Genomic DNA, 19980 nt, shown 5'->3' with positions numbered 1-19980 from the left:
TGTCAGTTACATTCACACTCATATTTAATTATTGATACTGAAGTTAGCCGAAGTCTAATAATTTCTGAATTTTTAAAAACGATAAATTATTTAGAAAACTTCATAAATTGCACCTGTAGTTTTTAAAATTTTCTACATGTACATATTTTTAGTTTTTTTGTTAATTGTCTGCAAACTTCAGGATCATAATAATTTGGAAATGAACAAAAAGTTGAATTAATTAAAAATAATTAGTCAGTTTAAATATTTAAATTAAAGTGGCGCTAAAATAAAAAAATAAAAAAAAATATATATATTTTTAATAATTGAATTTATTAAGTAACAATAATGAATTTTAATACTATTTTTGTATCCAATTTATACATGTATATTTATTATAATTATAATTATATTATTTATATCAATTAATAATTATATGTAAATGTAAATAATTCAAAAATAAAATAAAGTAATCATGATTGAGGATACAGTGGTAAATATACAAAAATTTACCTTTACAATTAATAAATTCGCTTAAATTTATAAAATAATCACATAAATGAAACAAAAAAATAATAATTATGATTGTAGTTATAATAATTATAATGATAATAATAAACAAGATTTTAAATCTTGACAATAGAAAAATTAATTTGATTTATGAAAAAATAATAAAAAAGAAAAAACTTCGATTTTGGTAGTAATTTAACCAAGTAATTACGTTATATTTTACATACTACGGTATCCGCGTGCCTGACTACGTCGACGGCCGACGAGATAAGCAGCCAGGACAATTATTACAAGAGCTATCAAAGCACAGCCTACAGCTATTGGTACGACGTCTTGAGTTTCGAAAGCGCAGTCTTCAGCTATAATTCATTTACGAAAACATATTAGTATATATTTTTATTAATTTAATATGAATATTGTGAAGTAAGTTAAGAGACCCAGTACCCGACCACTCATATATTTGTATATCTATATATACTAAATATAGATATACAAGTGCATGGAGTAATCAGATACTAGTTTCCTAATCAGGTACTAGTTCTCTGATCATCTACTAGTTCCCTGATCAGGTATTAGTTCCCTGATCGGAGTACTAGGTCTTTTACTTTAATTTAAATTTGATAAAATTAAAAAAAAAACAATTACCAAATCCAAATGTTGTAGTGTTGTCGCTTCTGAAAGCTTGGAACTGTAGATCAGATATTTCAAGTACAGCTGTTGTGTTTGGTACATTTGAATTAAGATTTAATTTAACCGCCTTAGCACATCTGTATGAATTGCTCACAGCTATTGGGTATTCACTTGTGTTGTGCATCAGCATCAATGTCGTGCCTGCAATTAAAAATAGTTTATCAACATCCAACCAAGTAAATAAAAAATTTTCGCCGTGCATCAAAGAGAAATATGCGTACTGTATTGATAATTGGGTAATTCCGCAGGTGCCAAGTATGTCTCAATGTGATGCAACGAGTACTTGGTTCCATTTTTGTTGAAATGCAAGACTAGAGAATCATTGAAAGCTACTGTAGAATTCCACGAGATCATAATAAACTGCTCATTAGCTCCGCAATCTCCGCTGGCGTTCGTGGTCATGTTATCACTCGGCAATGTTATTAGCTGCGATACATTCTGCAATTAAAAAAACAGTAAATAAACAAATGTTATTATAATTTAAATATGCTCAGATTATAATACGCAGAACTTTGATACATACTTTATTATCTTTGTTTAGGTATGTCACGTTAAACTGCGCAGCCATTTTAACGACAATGCATGTGTGGTTTGTGCCATTGACGATCCATTTTCCAGACTTTGGAGCTGGTGCTGGACCAGGTGTCGGTGCTGGAGTTGGCGGTGTTGCAGTAGTCGTCGTAGTCGTTGACGTCGTAGTATTTGGTGCCAATGTCGTTGTCGTCGTTGTTGTTTTCGCTGTTGTTGTTGTTGTCGGTTCTGTTGTAGTTGTATTTGGCGTCGGAGTTGGTTCTGGACCTGGAGGAGTTGGCTCTGGACCTGGAGGAGTTGGTTCTGGAGTAGGTTTTACGGTAGTTGTATTATTAGTATCAGGGGCAGGTTCCGGAGGATAAGTATCTGAAGTTCTGACGACGTTTTTTGTTGAGTCAATTTTATCTGCTGGTTGACCTGCAATTTAATAAATTTTTTAAAAATTAAATTAACATCAAATAATTAAACTTATAACTCATAGAAAAAATAATTAGTATTAAATATCTCTGAGTAATTTTCCATCGTTATCACAACGCTTACGCATTGATTGTAACGTCCCAAGTTCAAATTACGCAGACATCTTGCAACAAAGTAATGCAGATGTATACATTTATATCAATTATTATTATACTATATAAATTTTATTTTTCCTTCAAATGCAGGCCGATTTTCCGGCTTCTTAATCCCACTTGCGTCAGTATAAAACCCGTCATTTTATTTAACGATCAAGATTTATAAAAAATAAATATTATTCATATGCTTGCATCTCTGGTAACTTATAAAATATGATGCATATTAAATATTAACGTCCTCTATGACTATTAGCAGCAAAGAGGCGATAACTTATCTAAAATACGTGCCGTAGTTGTATAGATATATAAATACACATATATATATATGTGCATTTATCAATCGAATGGTCTATCAGTCGTCTTCTAGCCTAATATTTAACTTCCAATATATCGATACATCAAAATACTTAAAACTCTAAATCCAAGGCTGAAAATACTTGACTTTTGAATTCAAACTTTTAAATATTTTTTTACCCGTAAAAACTACAAGCAATCGCTGATATAAAAAGATAATTTTTAAGTATTTGGAAATCAAATTTCAATTATTATCAGTTCAAATATTTATTACTATATATTTATAAATATATATGGAGTTTTTATTTGTAAACCTCGTAGACTAGTTAACTACAGTTATTTGAGAATAATATTTCATTGATAATACAGAAATATGACGACATGAGTCAACACACAAATATATTGTGAGATATCTTATTCTTTCCTCGTATTCTTGATCCTTTGTATTCTTTTTTTACGATACTCTCTCAATGTATACGATATATAAATGCATAATTATGATAACAAAGTATAGATTGAAGGAAAATTATGATCTTGGAATTAGCAATCAGCAATTTTTGATTTTTTTCCACAATTTAATTTTTAAAAGAAAAAGAAAAAAAAACCAAAAATATGATCCTGAAGGTGACAGACAATTAACAATTTTTGAATTTTTTTTTCTACTAATTAATTACAAAAAAAAATCTAAAAATATGCACATGTAGAAAATTAAAACATCTATCAGTGCAATTATTTTGAATTTTTTTTTTTTTATAATTTATCGTTTTTTAAGAATTTAAAAATTAGTAGACGTCGGCCAAATTCAATATCATAAAATATGCACATGAAGAAAATTAAAAAATTCATAGCCCTGATCTATATATTAGTCGATTCAAATTGTTTTAAATTATTTCAAATTGTTTAGAATCATTTAAAATTATTTTTCTTAATCAGGGAGGTGCAATTTTTTAAAATATTTTTTTTTTATTATTTATGATCCAGAAGTTAATAGACAATTAAAAATTTTTGGATTTTTTTTCACCAAATAAATTACAAAAATAAAAATATGCACATATAGAAAATTTAAAAAACTGTAGGTGCAATTTTTTCAAATATATTTTTTTTATGATTTACTATTTACAAAAAAATATTCAAAAATTATTAGACGTCGGCTAACTTCAGGATTATCATTTTAAAAAAATAAAAAAATTATTAGACGTCAGCTAACTTCAGTATCATACGAAAATTAACGTAAGATAAAAAACCGATGGTACCAAGATCGTTTATCTCAAACCAAAAACCGGTTCATGATTTTTATTAACCAGTTTTATTTTAAATAATAATAATAATAATAATAATAAAAAAATAAATAAATATTAAAAGATTTAAATAACAATAAATTATATTGCTAAGTCACGTCGTCTGCCATAGTGAGATCATAATTGATCTCATTAGCTTTTATTTGCTGCAAAAAAAAAAATAAAAAAAAACCTGAAGCCTCAATAAAATAAATCATTAAAATGAAACTGAAGCTAAAACCATATATTATATATATATATATAGTAGTGGTAATATATAAGATTATTAATTTAAAAATATTAAATGGACGTTTGTTACCTGATACTGAAATAACCAGCCAGCAGACACAAATAATCATGGAGAACTTCATGTTGTAAAGAAAAGAATTATTGCACAACAGATTCAGAGACAAATCATCAATCGGTTCGTATTTATATATATAATATAACTATTTATCAAGTGCTCGGACTAACGCGAGCTTATAACTTAATAATTATAATGGCACTATTTATTTTTTTTTGATGCGCAAAAAGACGGTGAGATTCCTGTGGTGTCTGGGTTGGGAAGCACGAACCCACGCAATTGTTATATTATTTTATGCTGCGTTATGCTAGTACAATAAGTGCTCAGTGCTTACGATTGATATTAGCTGGTACGACGACAACCACGACGAGGAACGAAGAAAAACGACCAGCAAATTTAACAAAATGAACGATTGGATAAAAAAACAAGTTGGTGGTGGTGTTGGTGGAGTGAATGATCAACTGGATAAATTTCATACTTACTTACTGTCGGTAAGTGACTAATTTTTGATAAATCTGAGCTGTCATGTGATGATATGACAGGTCAGTGTGTAAATAATTGTCGAGTTGACTAACAATCATAATTGTGAGCATTTTTGTTAATTAAATATTTTAAAAAGCTGGAAAATAAAATTTATGCTGTGAAATAAAAGAAAAATGTCTGAAGAAGTTGAAAAAAGAATCGAAGGTAATTTATATATTTATTAATTATTTATTTATTGAGTTTTAATTAAAATTCTAACCATAATTACTAGATGCCGATGAAAGGAAAGTCGAGTTGACGAAGGAGCAGCAGATGTTTTTGGCAGAATGCGAAGAAGAGTTTAAATTTTTGTATACTGATGATGATCCTGAGTATGTTAAGAGCAAGAAACTCCGGGATGTTGAACGAAGAGAACCGCCGATTGTTGATCCCTGGTATTGCAAGCAGCCGAGAAATTCACGCGGGAATTACAGACATAAAGATTTCCGTGGGATGAAGGATCGGGATCGTGGAGACAGGGTTGATAAACATGGAGGCAGACATCACATGTACCAGAGGAACTCACGTCCTTATTAAATTATTTCATTTTTTTTTTTATATATTTGAATTTTGTAATGAATTTCGCAACCGCCGCGTGTTGCTTTAAATTGTAAATGATTATTATGATAATGACAGTAAAGTTGGCGGACATCTGACAATTTTTTTAATTTTTAAATGGGAAAATAAAATTTTTTTGATAAAAATATTTAAAAATGGGCTTTTAGAAAATTTAAAAATCACTACATGCATTTTTTTTATTTTATCAATTTAATTGTTTAATTTTTTTATATGTAATTCAAAAATTGTCGTGTGTCTGCTGCATTTAAATTTTTAAAAACGACAATTTTTCGTAAAAAAATATTTTAAAAAATTGCACCTATAGTTTTTTGAATTTTCTACGTATGCAAATTTTTATTTATTTTTTTTTAATTGACTTATTGAAAAAAAAAAATCAAAAATTGCTCATCGTCTGTAAACTTCAGGACCATATGATAATTTAATTGTTTAATTTTTTTAAATGTAATTCAAAAATTGTCGTATGTCTGCTACATTTAAATTTTTAAAAACGACAAATTTTCATAAAAAAAATATTTTAAAAAATTGCACATATAATTTTTTGAATTTTTTATATCTGCAAATTTTTATTCATTTTTTTTTTAATTGACTTGTTGAAAAAAAATCAAAAATTGCTAATCGTCTGTAAACTTCAGGATCATGTGAAAATTTTGTAATTTTTTGAATTCGCGCACTTATATATTGATAATTGTAATTAAAAAAAAATATATCAGGAATAACAATAAAATAAAACAGTATTTTTTTGTTAAAAATAATTATTGTAATATCATTTTATAAGCAGCTCATACATAGCAAATATTTACAAACAAAACATAAGAATGTACAAAAGAAATAATGTAAAATTTATTAACCATTATAATTATTAATCAACTAATTAATTATTAATATTAATGTGATGCGATATAAATCTCGTTATTTTATTTCTAATAATCAGAATATACGAGATTAGTTTTTGTTCATTTCACTTTTTACAAGCCTTGCTTTTAATTTAATTATTATATTATTATTATTATTATTAATCGTTAATTATTAATTATAAATATTTATAACTGCTTAATTAAAAGACGTAGGATAAATATTTAAATAGGAATTAAATCCTAAGTTGATTCTTTTTATACAAAAAAATGATACATTATTTACAAAAATGTACAGTAGTCATGAAAATTTAAATTTATATGACCGCGAATACCTTAAAGACGCATTAGTCCCTCAATATAATAATAATAATAATTTTTGTTGATATATAAATGATAACAAATAACGGATCTAGTGACGATCTATCACAGGTAATGCATTTTTAAAAAGTTTATCCACAATAATTGCACGGCAGTGACTGGTGTATCAAGAGGATCAATACAAAACACTCAACTGGATGTAGAAAAGTATGATGTGATGTTGGGAAGACGAATGAAAGAAGACTGACTCTCCAATCAAGCGTTGATTCAACGAGAAAACTGATGATGCCAATGTCTGGATGGTTTCATACCATCATTGCTTTGGAAGATCTTTTACTAATTACAGTTTTCTCGGCGCACTTAAAAGTTATCAGTTGATCGCGTGAATTTATAATTTGATCCATTGATTACGTTGGCTATTAACAAGTAACTTCTCTTCAGAAGGGTGGGCAATTAACACCTGGATGTAAATATTGGCATTTATCACCTATGCGACAGTAACCATTTTTGGTAAACTGCCGGCAGACTGGTGGTTGCTTGCCGTTGCCACGCCAACCGCCACGACCACCCCAACCACCGCGCATTGGTCCGACACCTGGATTCCCACCTCCGCGGAACCAACCAGGAGGCCCTGGAGGTCCGCCTCTGCCGCGATTGTGCATGGGACCGACACCCCGTGGTGGAGGTCCGTTGGGGAAGTTGGGTCCCGGACCAGGACCTGGACCGGGTCCGAACATTCCTGGGCCTTGGAAGTTATTGGGCATGTGTCCGAAGGAACCGTCTTCGGGCATCATGTTGGGGTAACCGTCTTGCTGATTGAACATTCCTGGTGGTGGCATCAGGTTTGGTGGCATGTTGGGCGGCAACATTGATGGATCCATACCAGGGGGTGGATAGTTGGGGTTCATATTACCCGGCATGTTCGGCATGTTGTTCATGGCGACGTCTGGTACGACAACTTTGCCGTCGCCTGTTCTCCAACCACCGGCTCCTGGAACTTCTTGGATCGGCGCCATGTGATTCATTGGCGCTTGTAGCATAGGAGGTGGAATCTGCTGGGGAATATTCAGCGGTCCCAGTGAATTATTGGGCATTTGCATTACCGGCATCACTTGATTGTGGGGTTGGAACGGTGGGAAATGAACATTTGGAACCACCGGTGTCGTCATTGGTAATTGGGGTTTAGGCTCTGGCCATGGCACTGATGTGAAATCTTTGTCACTATCCTTGCTAGCATTCTCTGATATATCATCTAGTGGAATTATTCTAGGCTCTGTATAAATATGATGACGTTCTTCATCAGGCTCAGATGGAGAATCTGGAATCATACTACGATTGAAGTAAAGCGCTTGAAGAATTCCTTTTTCTCGCGCATACTGAATGTCTTTCTCTTTACTGTCCTTGCCAGGTTCAACCAACGGCGGAGGTAAATCTATCGGTACCAAAGCCTTCCACCGCGTTTTTTCTTCCATCGTATCTTCCGTACTTAATTTTCTCGCCATCTGGAACGCCTCCCGTTCGTTCATTTTTTCCATTTGCTTCATGTCAGTGAATGTCTTGGTGACATTCACTCGTTCAGTCTCGTCCAACTCAAAGTATCTTACAGACTCCAAGTCCGTCTTCCACTTGAGTGACTTTTTGGGCCCTTTGCGTTTCTGCAGAAGCAAAACACTTCTCAGTCCGTCAACATAACGAATGTCTTCATTAGGAGTTGGGGCTCTCCCCGAATCTTCGGGATCGTCAGGCGAAGCCGGTGCTTTTGTTTCTTCCGAATCATCATCGCAAGTCGGCGTCCTGCTTCGCTCATCATCTTCATCATTCATACGGTCTTTATTATTGGCCTTCTCATCTGGTGAATCGTCATCTTTGTCATTCTGCGCCCGCTCCTTGTCTTCCTTATCTTCATCAGTCTCAAGTGTGTCTTGATAAAACTAAAACAAAGTAAATAAACATTCATTATTTATCAGCACCGACAATTATCTAGAGCAACAATTCATCAAAATTAAAATAAATTAATACCTTAAATTCCGGCTTCATGGATACCGGTGATCTATCACCAGCATGAGTCGGTGACGTAGGCGGTGGCGTAGTGTCTCTCGCCCCATGGTCCCCTGATACCGAATTATTACTATCAGACTTCTTGGTGTCATTACTGCCGTCCTTGGATACCGATGTCCTGCGTTTACGTTTCCTCGGCTCTTTGTTCTTCGTCGACGCAGTCAATGCGTCCATGAACATATCGCTCTCTTGCAGTACCATCGCTACAACACATTCATATTAAATTATTAAATCTGCTCATTGTCTTCTCTTCTTTATAAAATCATTTAAAATAATTAAATAAAAATAATTAACATTTATTAAGCTCTCCGTATTATTTTATTATTCATTACTACTAATTATAAAACTTAATTACTATTAAATAAATATCTGGAACTTGGCATTAATGTTGATATATTTGCTGTAAATAAATACATGTTATAAAACTGTAAAAAAAAATTAATTATAAATAATATAACAATAATTTATATGACAGCAACATTTTCAAGTCTTATTTACAGTTTTAATTAACATACATATTCTTCTTTGCATCGATAATGAGTTTAATAAAAATTAACTTGTGGACAATTAAAAATTGTCATTGCAAATGTTAATTTTAAATAAATATATAATTAAGAATTGAAGATTAGTGAGAGATAGGTAAGCAAATTTATTTATTCTTTAATTAAAAAGTATTAATTATTAATAATTCTCTTAATTAAAGGGGAGTGATAAATATTTTTTTATCATCCCTGATTAAGAAATATGATTTGCTCCATATTAAGTATATATCTATATATTAGCAGATTCAAATTGTTCTAAATCATTTCAAATTATTTTGAATCATTCCAAATCATTTTTTTTAATCAGGGATATTCATCTTTATATGAAATTAAAATGCATAGGAGGGATAGCTTCCTGAAGAAGATCATTAGAGTATAAAAATATCCATACAAAAGCTTATTCGTTAATTCATAATTTTTTAAAATAAATATATATATATAATTATTTATTATTGTAATAATTAATTTAAAAAATATATTTGCAGCGATTGGTAATTAGTGGTAAAAAAAAATAATAATAAAATAAAATAGAGAAAAGCCATCTAGGTAGACAAAATACAAATTGATATATATGTTGGTACAGGAAGATGATATGAAGACCATCAGTGGCGGCAAATGTTTGACGGGTGGTTAGTACATGCGCTATCGCTCTCCTTGTCTTGTACCCAAGTTAAACTGACAAAGAAGTACGTGACGGTATGACGTCGTCTTCTGTGAAAACATCGACTCGTACAGATTTCATGAGAGCTCGAAAATAGAATCCAATGAACAAGACACGAACTGGCTCGTCATCCGCTACATTATTTTCTATGACAAATAAATATTTATTTAATATTTAAAAAAAAAAATTATTTATCAAACTTCAAATCCAATTGGTCTAAAATATCTATAGCCCTTTTTTTTTTAATAAAAAAATCTAAATCATTTTTTAAAATTTTAGTTAATAAACTTGGCGCTACATTTAAAATTTTTTTTTTTTAAATCAATATTTACTAGTCGTAGACATTATCAGTAATTTTAAATTTAATCGGCGATTCTTTTAAAGCTGACTCCACTTGTAAGATATTTTATCGATTTGATGACAATTACAAATCCTTCTTGAATAAAGAAAAATCTCGTACTGTCTCTCCTCAAATTATTTTTTTATAAATCTTTCTCTCTATTTCTAGCATTCGCTCTTTCTCTCGTTTTATCCTTTCGCACTCCATTCATTTTCCATTCACGAGAGAGTAATCATTTATTTTTTTTTTTTTTAATTATAATTAAACTGATATGATAAAGTAGTACGAGCAGGATGCATGATAACTTCTTAACAGCAAACTAAGGACCAAGTATAAGGAATAGAAACAACACATTTCTAATTCTAAACAAAGTCCCATTAAATAATTATTTAATATTAAATATTAATAAGACATTTTATTCTACATTGAGTCTTCAATCATTATCAATATCATTATCATTTTTTTTTAAATTACTTAAGTGGGCTGCGAAAACTCAAGTTGAAATATTCATATTTTTTTCCAATTTTTTTTAATGATAAATTTATTATTTTACCTTTAAAAAGATGTACATGTACAAGAAAAATAAAGGAAAAAAATAATTAATAGTTAATAATTATTAACGAAGTAGTTTTTTTGGTTCCTTACCCAGGATGACTTAGGCAAGAGCCCGTTACTTGATCGACGGATTACTCTTATCTTCGATAGTCGAATTATTTTACTAAAATCCAACGTCGATCTTGAAGTCAACTTCTTCAATCACTTTGTAGTCAATTTATATTTACTATTTATCAACTACCCGCGTATAATATTTTTTTTTTTTTATGACACTCATACTTTACATTACATCAATTAATAAATCGTTAAATAAAAAAAATAATCAATAACATAAATAAATTACCTGCTAATTAGAGATAATTATATGAGGATGTCTTGTTTCTTCCATTATATACATGAGTTATCCATTATATTATTACCGTTAAATAAATTGTTTTTTTATTTTTTTTATATATATATAAAGAAAAGAAAAATAAGTTAAAAAAAAAGTCAGATATATAAAGTATTCTGTAAAAAAATGTTGATTAAATAATTGAATTTTAAATAATAACATTGGAGACAGATGTTTGTCCATTTGTCCCACCAGTTTTCACCTGTAAACTCAATAGTAAGTAATTAATAAACGTGCAATAAATTAAAGTACTTGTTAACCGTGTGATGACAATTGCTAAAATATTTTTTTTATAAATAGTATTAATAGTAATAAATAAGTTATGATACGGAGAGCAATAAATAGTTAATTTACTTTGAAAATCTATTGGTATTGAATAAGAGTACTTACGTTTAGGTTTAGGTGCAATAAGTTTAATGGCCCCTTTCTTGTCCTCGGATGGTGAAACAGCTGGTGGTTCTAATGACACTTTAGCTTTTTTCTCAGCAGACGCACCAGTTTCGCGTATCGGCGACGAACGTTTTACTGGTAATTTGGGAGGTACTATTTTTTTATCTGTCCCGGTTGCTGTCGCTGTTGCTGATGGTTTTTTACCAGCAGTTCGCGGTGGCGGTGGTTTTACTTCTTCCTCAAGACCTGTTGATCTAAATTTAGAATTGAAAGTTTTTACGGTTTTAGGACGCGACGAATCCTGGGAATTTTTACGATTTTCAATTGATATCGATATATTTTTCTTCTCCAGTATCGTGGGACTAGAAGGTGATGTCTTCTTAGTGTCACTCTTGTCTTTATTTTCCTTGGAGCTGTCTCTGGAATCGGTTGACGATTTCCTGAGTGGATCACCAGGTTTTTCATCTTCCGGTTTCTTCTTGGGTATTTTACCAAATTTGCTGTTCAACGACTGGCCCTGGACCTTCTCCAGCGTCGCCTTGTCCTTCTCGGCTTGATCTTTCTTCTGTTTTTCCTTTTCTTTGTCGCGCTCTTTCTCTTTGTCGGATTTATTCCTTGACGAGCTGCTGCTGCTGCTCGAGTGTTTGCTCGAGTGATGTCGGTCCTTGTCTTTGGAAGATTTGCTCGAACTCGATGTACTTTTAGACGAACTGCTGCCAGAACGATGAGACGACGACGAAGACTTGCGTGAACTGGATCGAGATGAACTCGAGCTGTGTTTGGAGCTACTTCTCGATGAAGAACTCTGATGATGGCTGCTTTTTTTATCCGAACTACTACTACTAGACTTATCATCTTTTTTTTGCGAGTCTCTATTCTCCTTATCACTAGATTTATTATTGCTTTCACCATTATTTACATTTTCATCTGTTTTTACTTTTGACGAATCTAATTCATTTTTATTATCTACATCAGCCTCATTTTTCACAACACCTGTACTACTATCTAACTCAACTCCACCAGCATTATCATTATTATCATAAGCCTGACCATTTTCAAATGATATATTATCATCCTTTAAAGTTATTTCTTGTTTTATATCTATTTTATTATTATCTACATTATTATCACTATCATTATTTAAATTATTAGATATATTAGAAGCATCTGTTTCAACTTTAGTAAGAACCTGTTTACCATCGCGTAATATTATTTTATAACGAATTCCTGACGGTTGATTTTGAGAATTAGAAACAACAACAAATGATTGACTTTTTATTTGTGTAGGTTGTAATTGTCCAGGTAATGTTTTATTTATTAATTGCAATTGCACAGGTTGAATATGAATTTGCTGCTGCTGGAACTGCTGCTGCTGCTGTGAGTCTTGAGCAATTGAATTATTTAAAGCAAGATCTTGAACTCTGACAGTCGTATTTTCAACAGAGTCGAGAGCCTCTTCGGTTTTTATTTTATCTCCTTGCTGTCGCGATACGACAGTCGTGCTTGCTGATGAATTAGCGACAGTGGACGACGTGTACGATGGATTGGACGTCGCCAAGGCATTTGAAGGTACGGTGTTCGATACGACCGATGTCGGAACATTGTTGGTTACTACGGAAATTGGCGTAGGTATTGAATTGGGCGCTGTCTCTCCTTTGACGAGTTTCAGCCACTGCTCGACTAATTTACCAGCGAGCATACGAACTCCTTGATGGCTTCCTTCCTTTGATAGCCCCTTTATCAATTTGGGACAGTTGTTGCTCTTCAGCCGGTCTACATCTACCGGACAGAGCAGCAGTAGCTCCAGAAGCTCTTGAATCAACGCCCAATTTTTGGCGACTATTCCATCAGTCAGCCACATGTGGATCAGGTTCCATCCCCCAGCAGTCATAAATCTATAACAGAGTTAAAAAAACGCGTATCGGTCTATTGTTCTATGGGCCATTTAATATTTAGAGTAAATTTAAGTTATTGTTGGACACATATCAGTAAGTTCGGTTCCTTGAATGAACCGCCCAATGGTTCAGAGTCCATATGTTTTATTTTGCACGTTTATTGATTTAATTTTTCGTACCAATACTCAATAATAAGTTACCCGTACGTCTCAACGTGCTATCAAATGTTCAAATAAATTTTGAATATAAATTTTAAATAAATAAAATAAAATAATAAACTCACTGGCTAAGAAGTTCAGGTTCCGTAGACTTAAGGATTTGTATGTAGATACATTTGGACACGAGTTTCTTTGAAAATTTGATCATGAGACCCGCCAACCGGTCAACTTCCGCTTTACCTTTGATCCCTCCATTAGGTCCCAATAAAACGCCCAGGCATTTTAGCAACGACAGAGGATCTATTCGCGGCTGCAATCATAAATTAAATAAATTTACATTAGCAATCATTCAATTGAATGTAAAAAAAATAAATAAATCAAGGGCATAAATTATGAATCGTAAATGACCATTGCAATGCAAGAAAGAAAACCAAGTCACGAGGTAGAGTATTACATATATAAAAATTCGCAGATAGATAACGGTCATTGATCTGCTTATCCCTACCAATGTAAGGCTCGGAATCCATCAACGTCAGCAATCGTCTTGCTCACGACTTGTGGCGCCATCTTATCCGACATTTTCTTTCTCTAATTACAGGCAATTCATACTAAATCCCCAAGAAATATGAGTAAAAAAAAAAACTATATAACAAGTAAAACTCACCATCTTTAATTTTTACTTAATAAAATTATTTTTTTCTAACTAATTGCTGATGATTTTTTAATGGACGATCTTCCAGTGGATTTTCATGATGAATCTGCAACGATATTCATAATATGTAATTTATGACAAAATGCCACGTAGTCACGGATTTTAATAACTAAATAATGAAAACGTTTAAAATTTACGACTCGCAGAGTTTAAAATTTAAATTTACTATCACTATTTTTTCGCTGTGCAAAATTATCACAACGTAATGGAGTCTTATGTTACACCAAATAATAAATTTATTGTCATGCTGGTTTTACTTTATTTAATAATTCAAATTTGAATTTGAATTCAAAATAAAATTTAAAATAAAGCCACATGAGCTGAATGCTTCGGCAGAAAATAGATGCCCGAGTAACACGGATTGGTATTGATCCATACGGTAGAGTACCAAGACCAAGCAAAAATAATAATTGTGCTCTTAATTTATCTTTCGCTCAGTAAAATAATATATTATTATTAAAAATATATCTAACGAATCCTACCCGTTGTAAATATATTAATTATTGTCTTCGACATTAATCAGTTGAGTCTTTCTCTGCCTAAATGACTCAGAGTTTAGTTTTATTATTAAAATAACGCGCTGCAAATGGACAAATATGCGAGATGTGAAATGGCGTGTCAGGAGACGGTTCACGTCCACGGACTGCAGAGTTTACAACGCGCAGGTATTTTGCGCATGTCTCTCCCCCCACTCAATAAATAAAGAGCCTAAATACCAAATATCGGTGGAGGCACCAACATGTCGGCCAATAAAATTCCTCGGGAGTCTTTACTGGCCAATGCCGGCTCTTTCTCCAAGGGAGAGACGATGTCTTTATGTATGGGCATACAACCAGACGTGAAAAAAATTTACGAGAAGGGATAACGGCTTTCCCCTCTACTCTACCGTACAAAAATTACTGTTGTATCATGCTGAGAATTATCATAATAATAATGACGGATATGATGATGATGATTCTCACTGACACGCAACACAAACACGAATCATTCGGCAAAACTCGACAAAATTCGTTTCCTGCCCTGCCTCTGTCTATTTTTAGATTATGGCTCATTAGGTCAATAGTTTTTGTAATTTTATAATTTTTAATATAAATGTAAAATATTAAATTTCAAATCAAATTGACACTTCCCACTCTAGCGCGAAAATTTAAATTCAAATTAAAACTATAAGAATGTCTCACTTTAACGCGTCACGTTTATAAATTACACTAGTGTGTAAATTTATGAATATATATATGTATATGTATATATATTTTTATAATTAGAGATGACTTGATATATTTATCGTCATCGTAGAGCTAGATCACGATAATTGTCAGCCTGTGACGTAATTAATTAATTTGTTCGTTTCTCATTTTTTTTTAAATAACTAATGGGGAATTTTGTAAGAAACGAATTACGGGCAATCAATGAGCCACTTACATTGTAAAAATTAAATTCCTTATGGATAAACGATAATTTCCACGACAATTATATAATAAAAACTATTTTTTTTTAATAATTGTACACAATTTGTAATGTTTTTAAAATCGAGAGTCCCGATTATTTTTAAAAATATATTTCAGAGACTGTGTAAAAAGTCTGGGCGGCTGGCTGGAGATGCTACAAGATCCTTGAAGGAATAATCCCCATGTAACCTCTCGCCAACCTGTCATCTGTAACCAAAAACCCGATATATTTTTATTATTTTTACCTTACAGATGAATTTATTATTTTTTTACTTTTATTTAGTCACCGATTATTATTTTATTATTAACTTATAACTGCGTTATTTATTTTCTCACCTAACTACGTATCACCAGCTGCCGCGACCAAACGGGAAATAGACCTCAGGAATCCGGATGTTCAATTTTCTGTTTTTTTTTAGTCAAATCAAGTCCACTTCCGATACCCGCCCGAATGTGTCATCAGTTTTTAGATTCAAAAACTTTTTGAAAATAATTATTCCCGCGTAAATTAATTATTTGTTAGTAAATTTCAAATATTTATCATTTTTTGATGTAATAAATAAATTTAAAAATTTATTTGTTTAGTTTTTGATTTGACCGGCAACAAAATGGCCGCCAGCGGTTCTCAATCTGCGATGAAAAAATAAACGTGAGAAAAATCTAACCTGTAATAGAATAATAATTTGAATTGAAATTAAAAACAAAATTTTATTTTGTCAATTGTTCTGACAACTAGACATGTCATTTGTTATCACGAGACTTCAGGAAGCTCTGAGGCATGGAATCATCACTAAGGTAATTTATTTACTGTGATAATTATTTTAAATTCAATAAATATTATTTTCAAATTATTATTTTCAATTGATTATTGCAGACTATTGGTGTGAGATCATTTTCTCGGGGAAGTTCATTATTTAATGAAGAAGCTGAAGTAAAAACTAATGAACCGCAAATTGATCCTGCAAAGGATAGACGTAATCCTATTCCTCCTGAAACGAGTATTCGTTATTTAGCTAGTGACGGTATAACTCTTTTTATTTTTTGTTTTAAATTACTTAATACCTGATATGTAAACAGGATCCTGCTGCGTAATTTTTCTTCTCTCTGAAAGTTACAATTTATTTATTTTAAATTTATAGCTTACAAAAAAACGTATGGTACAGAACCTGTTTGGAAACCATATCGTAGAAATCATAAAGGTGGATTTGCTCCAAGAAAAACTAGGAAAACTTGTATTGTAAGCAGTATTTTATTAAAAGATTTAATTACTTTATTTAGTACTCGGTACTTGCAATCAAAATTTTTATCAGAGATAATTAATGAGTGAATGTAGCAGACATCAGACAAATTTCTAATTATAAATAAATAGAGTAAATAATTTACAAAATAATATTTATAATAAATGCACATTAACTTCAAAATTTTTTTGAACGCGCATTTTTTTAAAATTCAATTTTATTAATTATTTACTCTCTTTATTAATAATTTCAAATTTGTCTTATGTCTGCTACATTTCCACTCAGATAATTAATAGTCGGGTACAGTAAAGTACCAAAGTACTTTAAAAATATTAAATTTATTTGAGTAAACATTTTTCTAACTGTATCCAGTACACAGAAAAAAGATTTCTTGGTGCAAAAAATTTTTATTCGCCCCAAGAAAATTTTTAAATTATGAATTTAAATTTTTTATGGTGTGTTCGGACCCCTCGGCGCACTGGGGCGCCCCGTATACCCGGTAAAATTAAAATTCATAATTAAATTATTAGAAAAAACGTTAATTACCAATAACAAACATTGTATGAATTATCAAATGTTTCGATTAAAGTGAAATTCAAGTGAGCGAATCTCAATGTATGATTATGAATAGTCTATATAACTAGTATCAATATGAATAAAGAAAAATGGCAATTAATTAATAAGAAACATTAATAAAAACCAATTTTATTCTGCTACATGCACACACAATTTACACGCACATTTCCTGCAGACAGATAGTATGATAAAATCGATTTTCATTCATATATTTTTTAAAGCTATTCTCAGACAGTGCCCCTAATTAGCACACTTGATAATTCATACATTTTTTTTTCAATTTTATTCAAAACAAAATTTTCTTGGGCGCGAAAAAAATTTCTTGCAAAGAAATTTTTGTTTTAATTTTGTAACGCAAAATTTTCCTTGGGCCAAGAAATATTTTTTTTCTTACTACTTGGTGCAGTTTAATATAAAATTAAAAAATATAATTTTAAAAATAGAGAGGTGGAGTAATATCAAATGGTAATCCATGTCCAATTTGTCGTGACGAGTACTTAGTTTTTGACCACCGAAATACTGCTTTGCTGAAACAATTTATTTCTGAATACAATGGCGAGACAATAAGTTATTCGTAAGTAAAAAAAAAACAGTACATTTATGATCGTAAGATTTTTAAAATAAAATTTAAAAAACTATTTTTTAGGACAACGGGAATTTGTCAAAAGCAACATCAAAATTTACTTATAGCACTTTATCGAGCTCACGACTACGGTACAATAACATTTGATGTCCCATTTAGAGAATATGATTATTCTGATTGGTACAAATCTGAAGACCTGAAGCAGGAAAATTAGTTTTTATATTTAACTAAATAATAAATATATAGATTTAATGATGGAGGCACCTTTTGTTATTGTTGGCGGGGGGATTGCTGGAGTATCGTGTGCAGAAAGTATATCATTTTTAGCTAGAGATGAAAAGATAATACTGATAAGCGCCAGTCCGCTTGTGAAAACAATAACAAATCTTGCGCCAATTGGAATGACAATGATGAAGTTTGATGTTGAAGAAAAAGAATCGTCGTCTTTGGTGGAAAAAAATTCATTATTAACGGTAGTAAATGATGTTGTGACGCAGATTAATATTAATGACAAGACTGTTAAGACAGAAGAAGGATTAGTAATAAAATATCACAAATTATGTCTCTGTAATGGAGCAAAAGCTCGTGTCATTTGCGAGAATAATCCCTACGTTATTGGAATCCGCGACACCGAGTCTGTGGAAAACTTTTCACGCAAGATAACGAACGCTCGGCGGATAATTGTCGTTGGTAATGGCGGCATTGCTACAGAAATTGTCCACGAGGTAGAAAATGTCGAAGTCATTTGGGTAATTAAAGACAAACATATATCGGCAACTTTCGTTGACCCTGGAGCTGCGGAATTTTTCCACGACAAGTTGACTAAAGACAAATCATCAACCGGTGAGAGGAGTAATATTTGTAAGAGATTCAAATATACAATAACTGAGGGAAGAAACAGAAGTGGACTTGGTGCTGCACTAGGTCCAGATTGGCACGAGTCTTTTGCTCGGAAAGGTTTAGCTCCCGACGCGATAAAAGTTCAAGTTGAGTACGAATCAGAAGTCACTAGAGTTCTGCAGCCTGATCAGCTTCCGAGTACATCCGAAGACTGGCCGGTTTACGCGGAGCTGACTAATGGAAAAACAATTGGATGCGATTTTATCATCTCTGCAACTGGGGTCACACCTAATGTCAATTTGACTGGACTGGAAGAACTGACTCGCGGCGAGGATGGGGGATTTTTAGTTGACTGGAAACTGGAGACCTCGGCCACTGATGTCTATGCCGCGGGAGACGTGTGTTCAGTCGGATGGGATCTGGCGCCCCAGTGGTTCCAAATGCGTTTATGGACGCAGGCCCATCAGATGGGTCGTTATGCCGCAAAGGCGATGGTGTCCAGCTACAAAAATGAACGGTTTCTCCAAGACTTCTGCTTTGAACTCTTCACCCATGTCACGACTTTTTTTGGATACAAAGTCGTGCTCCTGGGTCTCTACAATGGACAGAAACTCGGCAGAGATTATGAAATTTTGCTGCGGATGACCAAAGGCCTCGAGTATATAAAACTTGTGATGAAAGATAACAGACTCCAAGGTGCGGTACTGATCGGTGACACTGATCTGGAAGAAATGTGCGAGAATTTAATTCTTAATCAGCTGGACTTAAGTATTTATGGCGAGGATTTGCTGAACCCAGACATTGATATCGAAGATTATTTTGATTAATTCTGTTTTTATTTTAAATTTGCGTCGCAATTTATATCAATAAAAACTTCATCATGTCATCGGTAATTAATAATAAAATCACAATTAAATATAAAAAATCTTTATTTTAAATGACACTTTGTTTTATTATTAATTGCATCTGAACTTATCATTAAATCATATTTACTTATATTATATTTATATATAAAATTAATAATAAAATTTTTATTATATTAAAAGATTAATTTGTTCTTGTTTTCATATAACTTATATATGTAATTATCTAATTATTTATTAATAACGATAATCAGTCTTACTATTTATAGTAAGCATTCTTGGGGGTTCATGTATTAGTGA

At 31.8% G+C, this 19980-nt stretch overlaps 5 protein-coding genes across 9 annotated transcripts; 3 read left to right on the top strand and 2 right to left on the bottom strand.

The window, feature by feature from the left end:
* Positions 1 to 435: 435 nt before the first annotated feature.
* Positions 436 to 4427, bottom strand: LOC130667790 (lysosome-associated membrane glycoprotein 1-like). Its single transcript, XM_057469636.1, has 5 exons — positions 4173 to 4427; positions 1703 to 2127; positions 1401 to 1617; positions 1135 to 1320; positions 436 to 848 (listed from the first exon to the last, which is right to left on the bottom strand). Exons 1-5 carry the CDS (start codon positions 4222 to 4224, stop codon positions 709 to 711), a joined length of 1020 nt encoding a protein of 339 aa, XP_057325619.1. The 5' UTR covers positions 4225 to 4427; the 3' UTR covers positions 436 to 708.
* Positions 4428 to 4499: 72 nt separating this feature from the next.
* Positions 4500 to 6214, top strand: LOC130667794 (uncharacterized). The gene is made up of 3 exons (XM_057469639.1): positions 4500 to 4648; positions 4777 to 4844; positions 4912 to 6214. The coding sequence occupies exons 2-3, from the start codon at positions 4814 to 4816 to the stop codon at positions 5214 to 5216; spliced, it is 336 nt and encodes a 111-aa protein (XP_057325622.1). The 5' UTR covers positions 4500 to 4648; positions 4777 to 4813; the 3' UTR covers positions 5217 to 6214.
* Positions 6183 to 16066, bottom strand: LOC130667785 (titin homolog). Of its 5 annotated transcripts, none has more exons than XM_057469622.1 (7): positions 15917 to 16066; positions 15555 to 15787; positions 14085 to 14178; positions 13546 to 13730; positions 11368 to 13262; positions 8450 to 8691; positions 6183 to 8361 (listed from the first exon to the last, which is right to left on the bottom strand). In XM_057469622.1, the coding sequence occupies exons 3-7, from the start codon at positions 14085 to 14087 to the stop codon at positions 6868 to 6870; spliced, it is 3819 nt and encodes a 1272-aa protein (XP_057325605.1). In that variant the 5' UTR covers positions 14088 to 14178; positions 15555 to 15787; positions 15917 to 16066; the 3' UTR covers positions 6183 to 6867. The 5 variants fall into 5 exon arrangements, with proteins under 5 accessions (XP_057325605.1, XP_057325607.1, XP_057325606.1 ...); XM_057469624.1 differs by having other exon boundaries at positions 15868 to 15927; XM_057469623.1 differs by having other exon boundaries at positions 15854 to 15924.
* A 119-nt stretch (positions 16067 to 16185) lies between these two features.
* Positions 16186 to 18191, top strand: LOC130667792 (28S ribosomal protein S18b, mitochondrial). The gene is made up of 5 exons (XM_057469637.1): positions 16186 to 16375; positions 16455 to 16602; positions 16720 to 16817; positions 17838 to 17968; positions 18041 to 18191. Exons 1-5 carry the CDS (start codon positions 16319 to 16321, stop codon positions 18189 to 18191), a joined length of 585 nt encoding a protein of 194 aa, XP_057325620.1. The 5' UTR covers positions 16186 to 16318.
* Positions 18192 to 18228: 37 nt separating this feature from the next.
* On the top strand, positions 18229 to 19856 carry LOC130667787 (pyridine nucleotide-disulfide oxidoreductase domain-containing protein 1). The gene has a single exon (XM_057469633.1). It carries the CDS (start codon positions 18229 to 18231, stop codon positions 19642 to 19644), a length of 1416 nt encoding a protein of 471 aa, XP_057325616.1. The 3' UTR covers positions 19645 to 19856.
* The last annotated feature ends 124 nt before the right edge of the window (positions 19857 to 19980 follow it).

The sequence above is a fragment of the Microplitis mediator genome, chromosome 5 (assembly GCF_029852145.1).
Source record: "Microplitis mediator isolate UGA2020A chromosome 5, iyMicMedi2.1, whole genome shotgun sequence".
In the NCBI taxonomy this organism is placed as follows: domain Eukaryota; kingdom Metazoa; phylum Arthropoda; class Insecta; order Hymenoptera; family Braconidae; genus Microplitis; species Microplitis mediator.
This window is presented reverse-complemented; position numbering and strand designations above follow the sequence as displayed.

Coding starts and splice junctions, on each gene's coding strand:
- LOC130667794 (XM_057469639.1), top strand. CDS start 4,814: ATGTCTGAAGAAGTTGAAAAAAGAATCGAAG. Junction 4,845..4,911: donor AGTTGAAAAAAGAATCGAAG/GTAATTTATATA, acceptor CATAATTACTAG/ATGCCGATGAAAGGAAAGTC.
- LOC130667787 (XM_057469633.1), top strand. CDS start 18,229: ATGATGGAGGCACCTTTTGTTATTGTTGGCGGGGGGATTGCTGGAGTA.
- LOC130667790 (XM_057469636.1), bottom strand. CDS start 4,224: ATGAAGTTCTCCATGATTATTTGTGTCTGCTGGCTGGTTATTTCAGTA. Junction 2,128..4,172: donor GCTGGTTATTTCAGTATCAG/GTAACAAACGTC, acceptor ATTAAATTGCAG/GTCAACCAGCAGATAAAATT. Junction 1,618..1,702: donor ACCTAAACAAAGATAATAAA/GTATGTATCAAA, acceptor TTTTAATTGCAG/AATGTATCGCAGCTAATAAC.
- LOC130667792 (XM_057469637.1), top strand. CDS start 16,319: ATGTCATTTGTTATCACGAGACTTCAGGAAGCTCTGAGGCATGGAATC. Junction 16,376..16,454: donor GGCATGGAATCATCACTAAG/GTAATTTATTTA, acceptor TGATTATTGCAG/ACTATTGGTGTGAGATCATT. Junction 16,818..17,837: donor AAACTAGGAAAACTTGTATT/GTAAGCAGTATT, acceptor TTTTAAAAATAG/AGAGGTGGAGTAATATCAAA.
- LOC130667785 (XM_057469622.1), bottom strand. Junction 8,692..11,367: donor TATTGCACCTAAACCTAAAC/GTAAGTACTCTT, acceptor AATGTGTTGTAG/CGATGGTACTGCAAGAGAGC. Junction 8,362..8,449: donor CCATGAAGCCGGAATTTAAG/GTATTAATTTAT, acceptor ACTTTGTTTTAG/TTTTATCAAGACACACTTGA.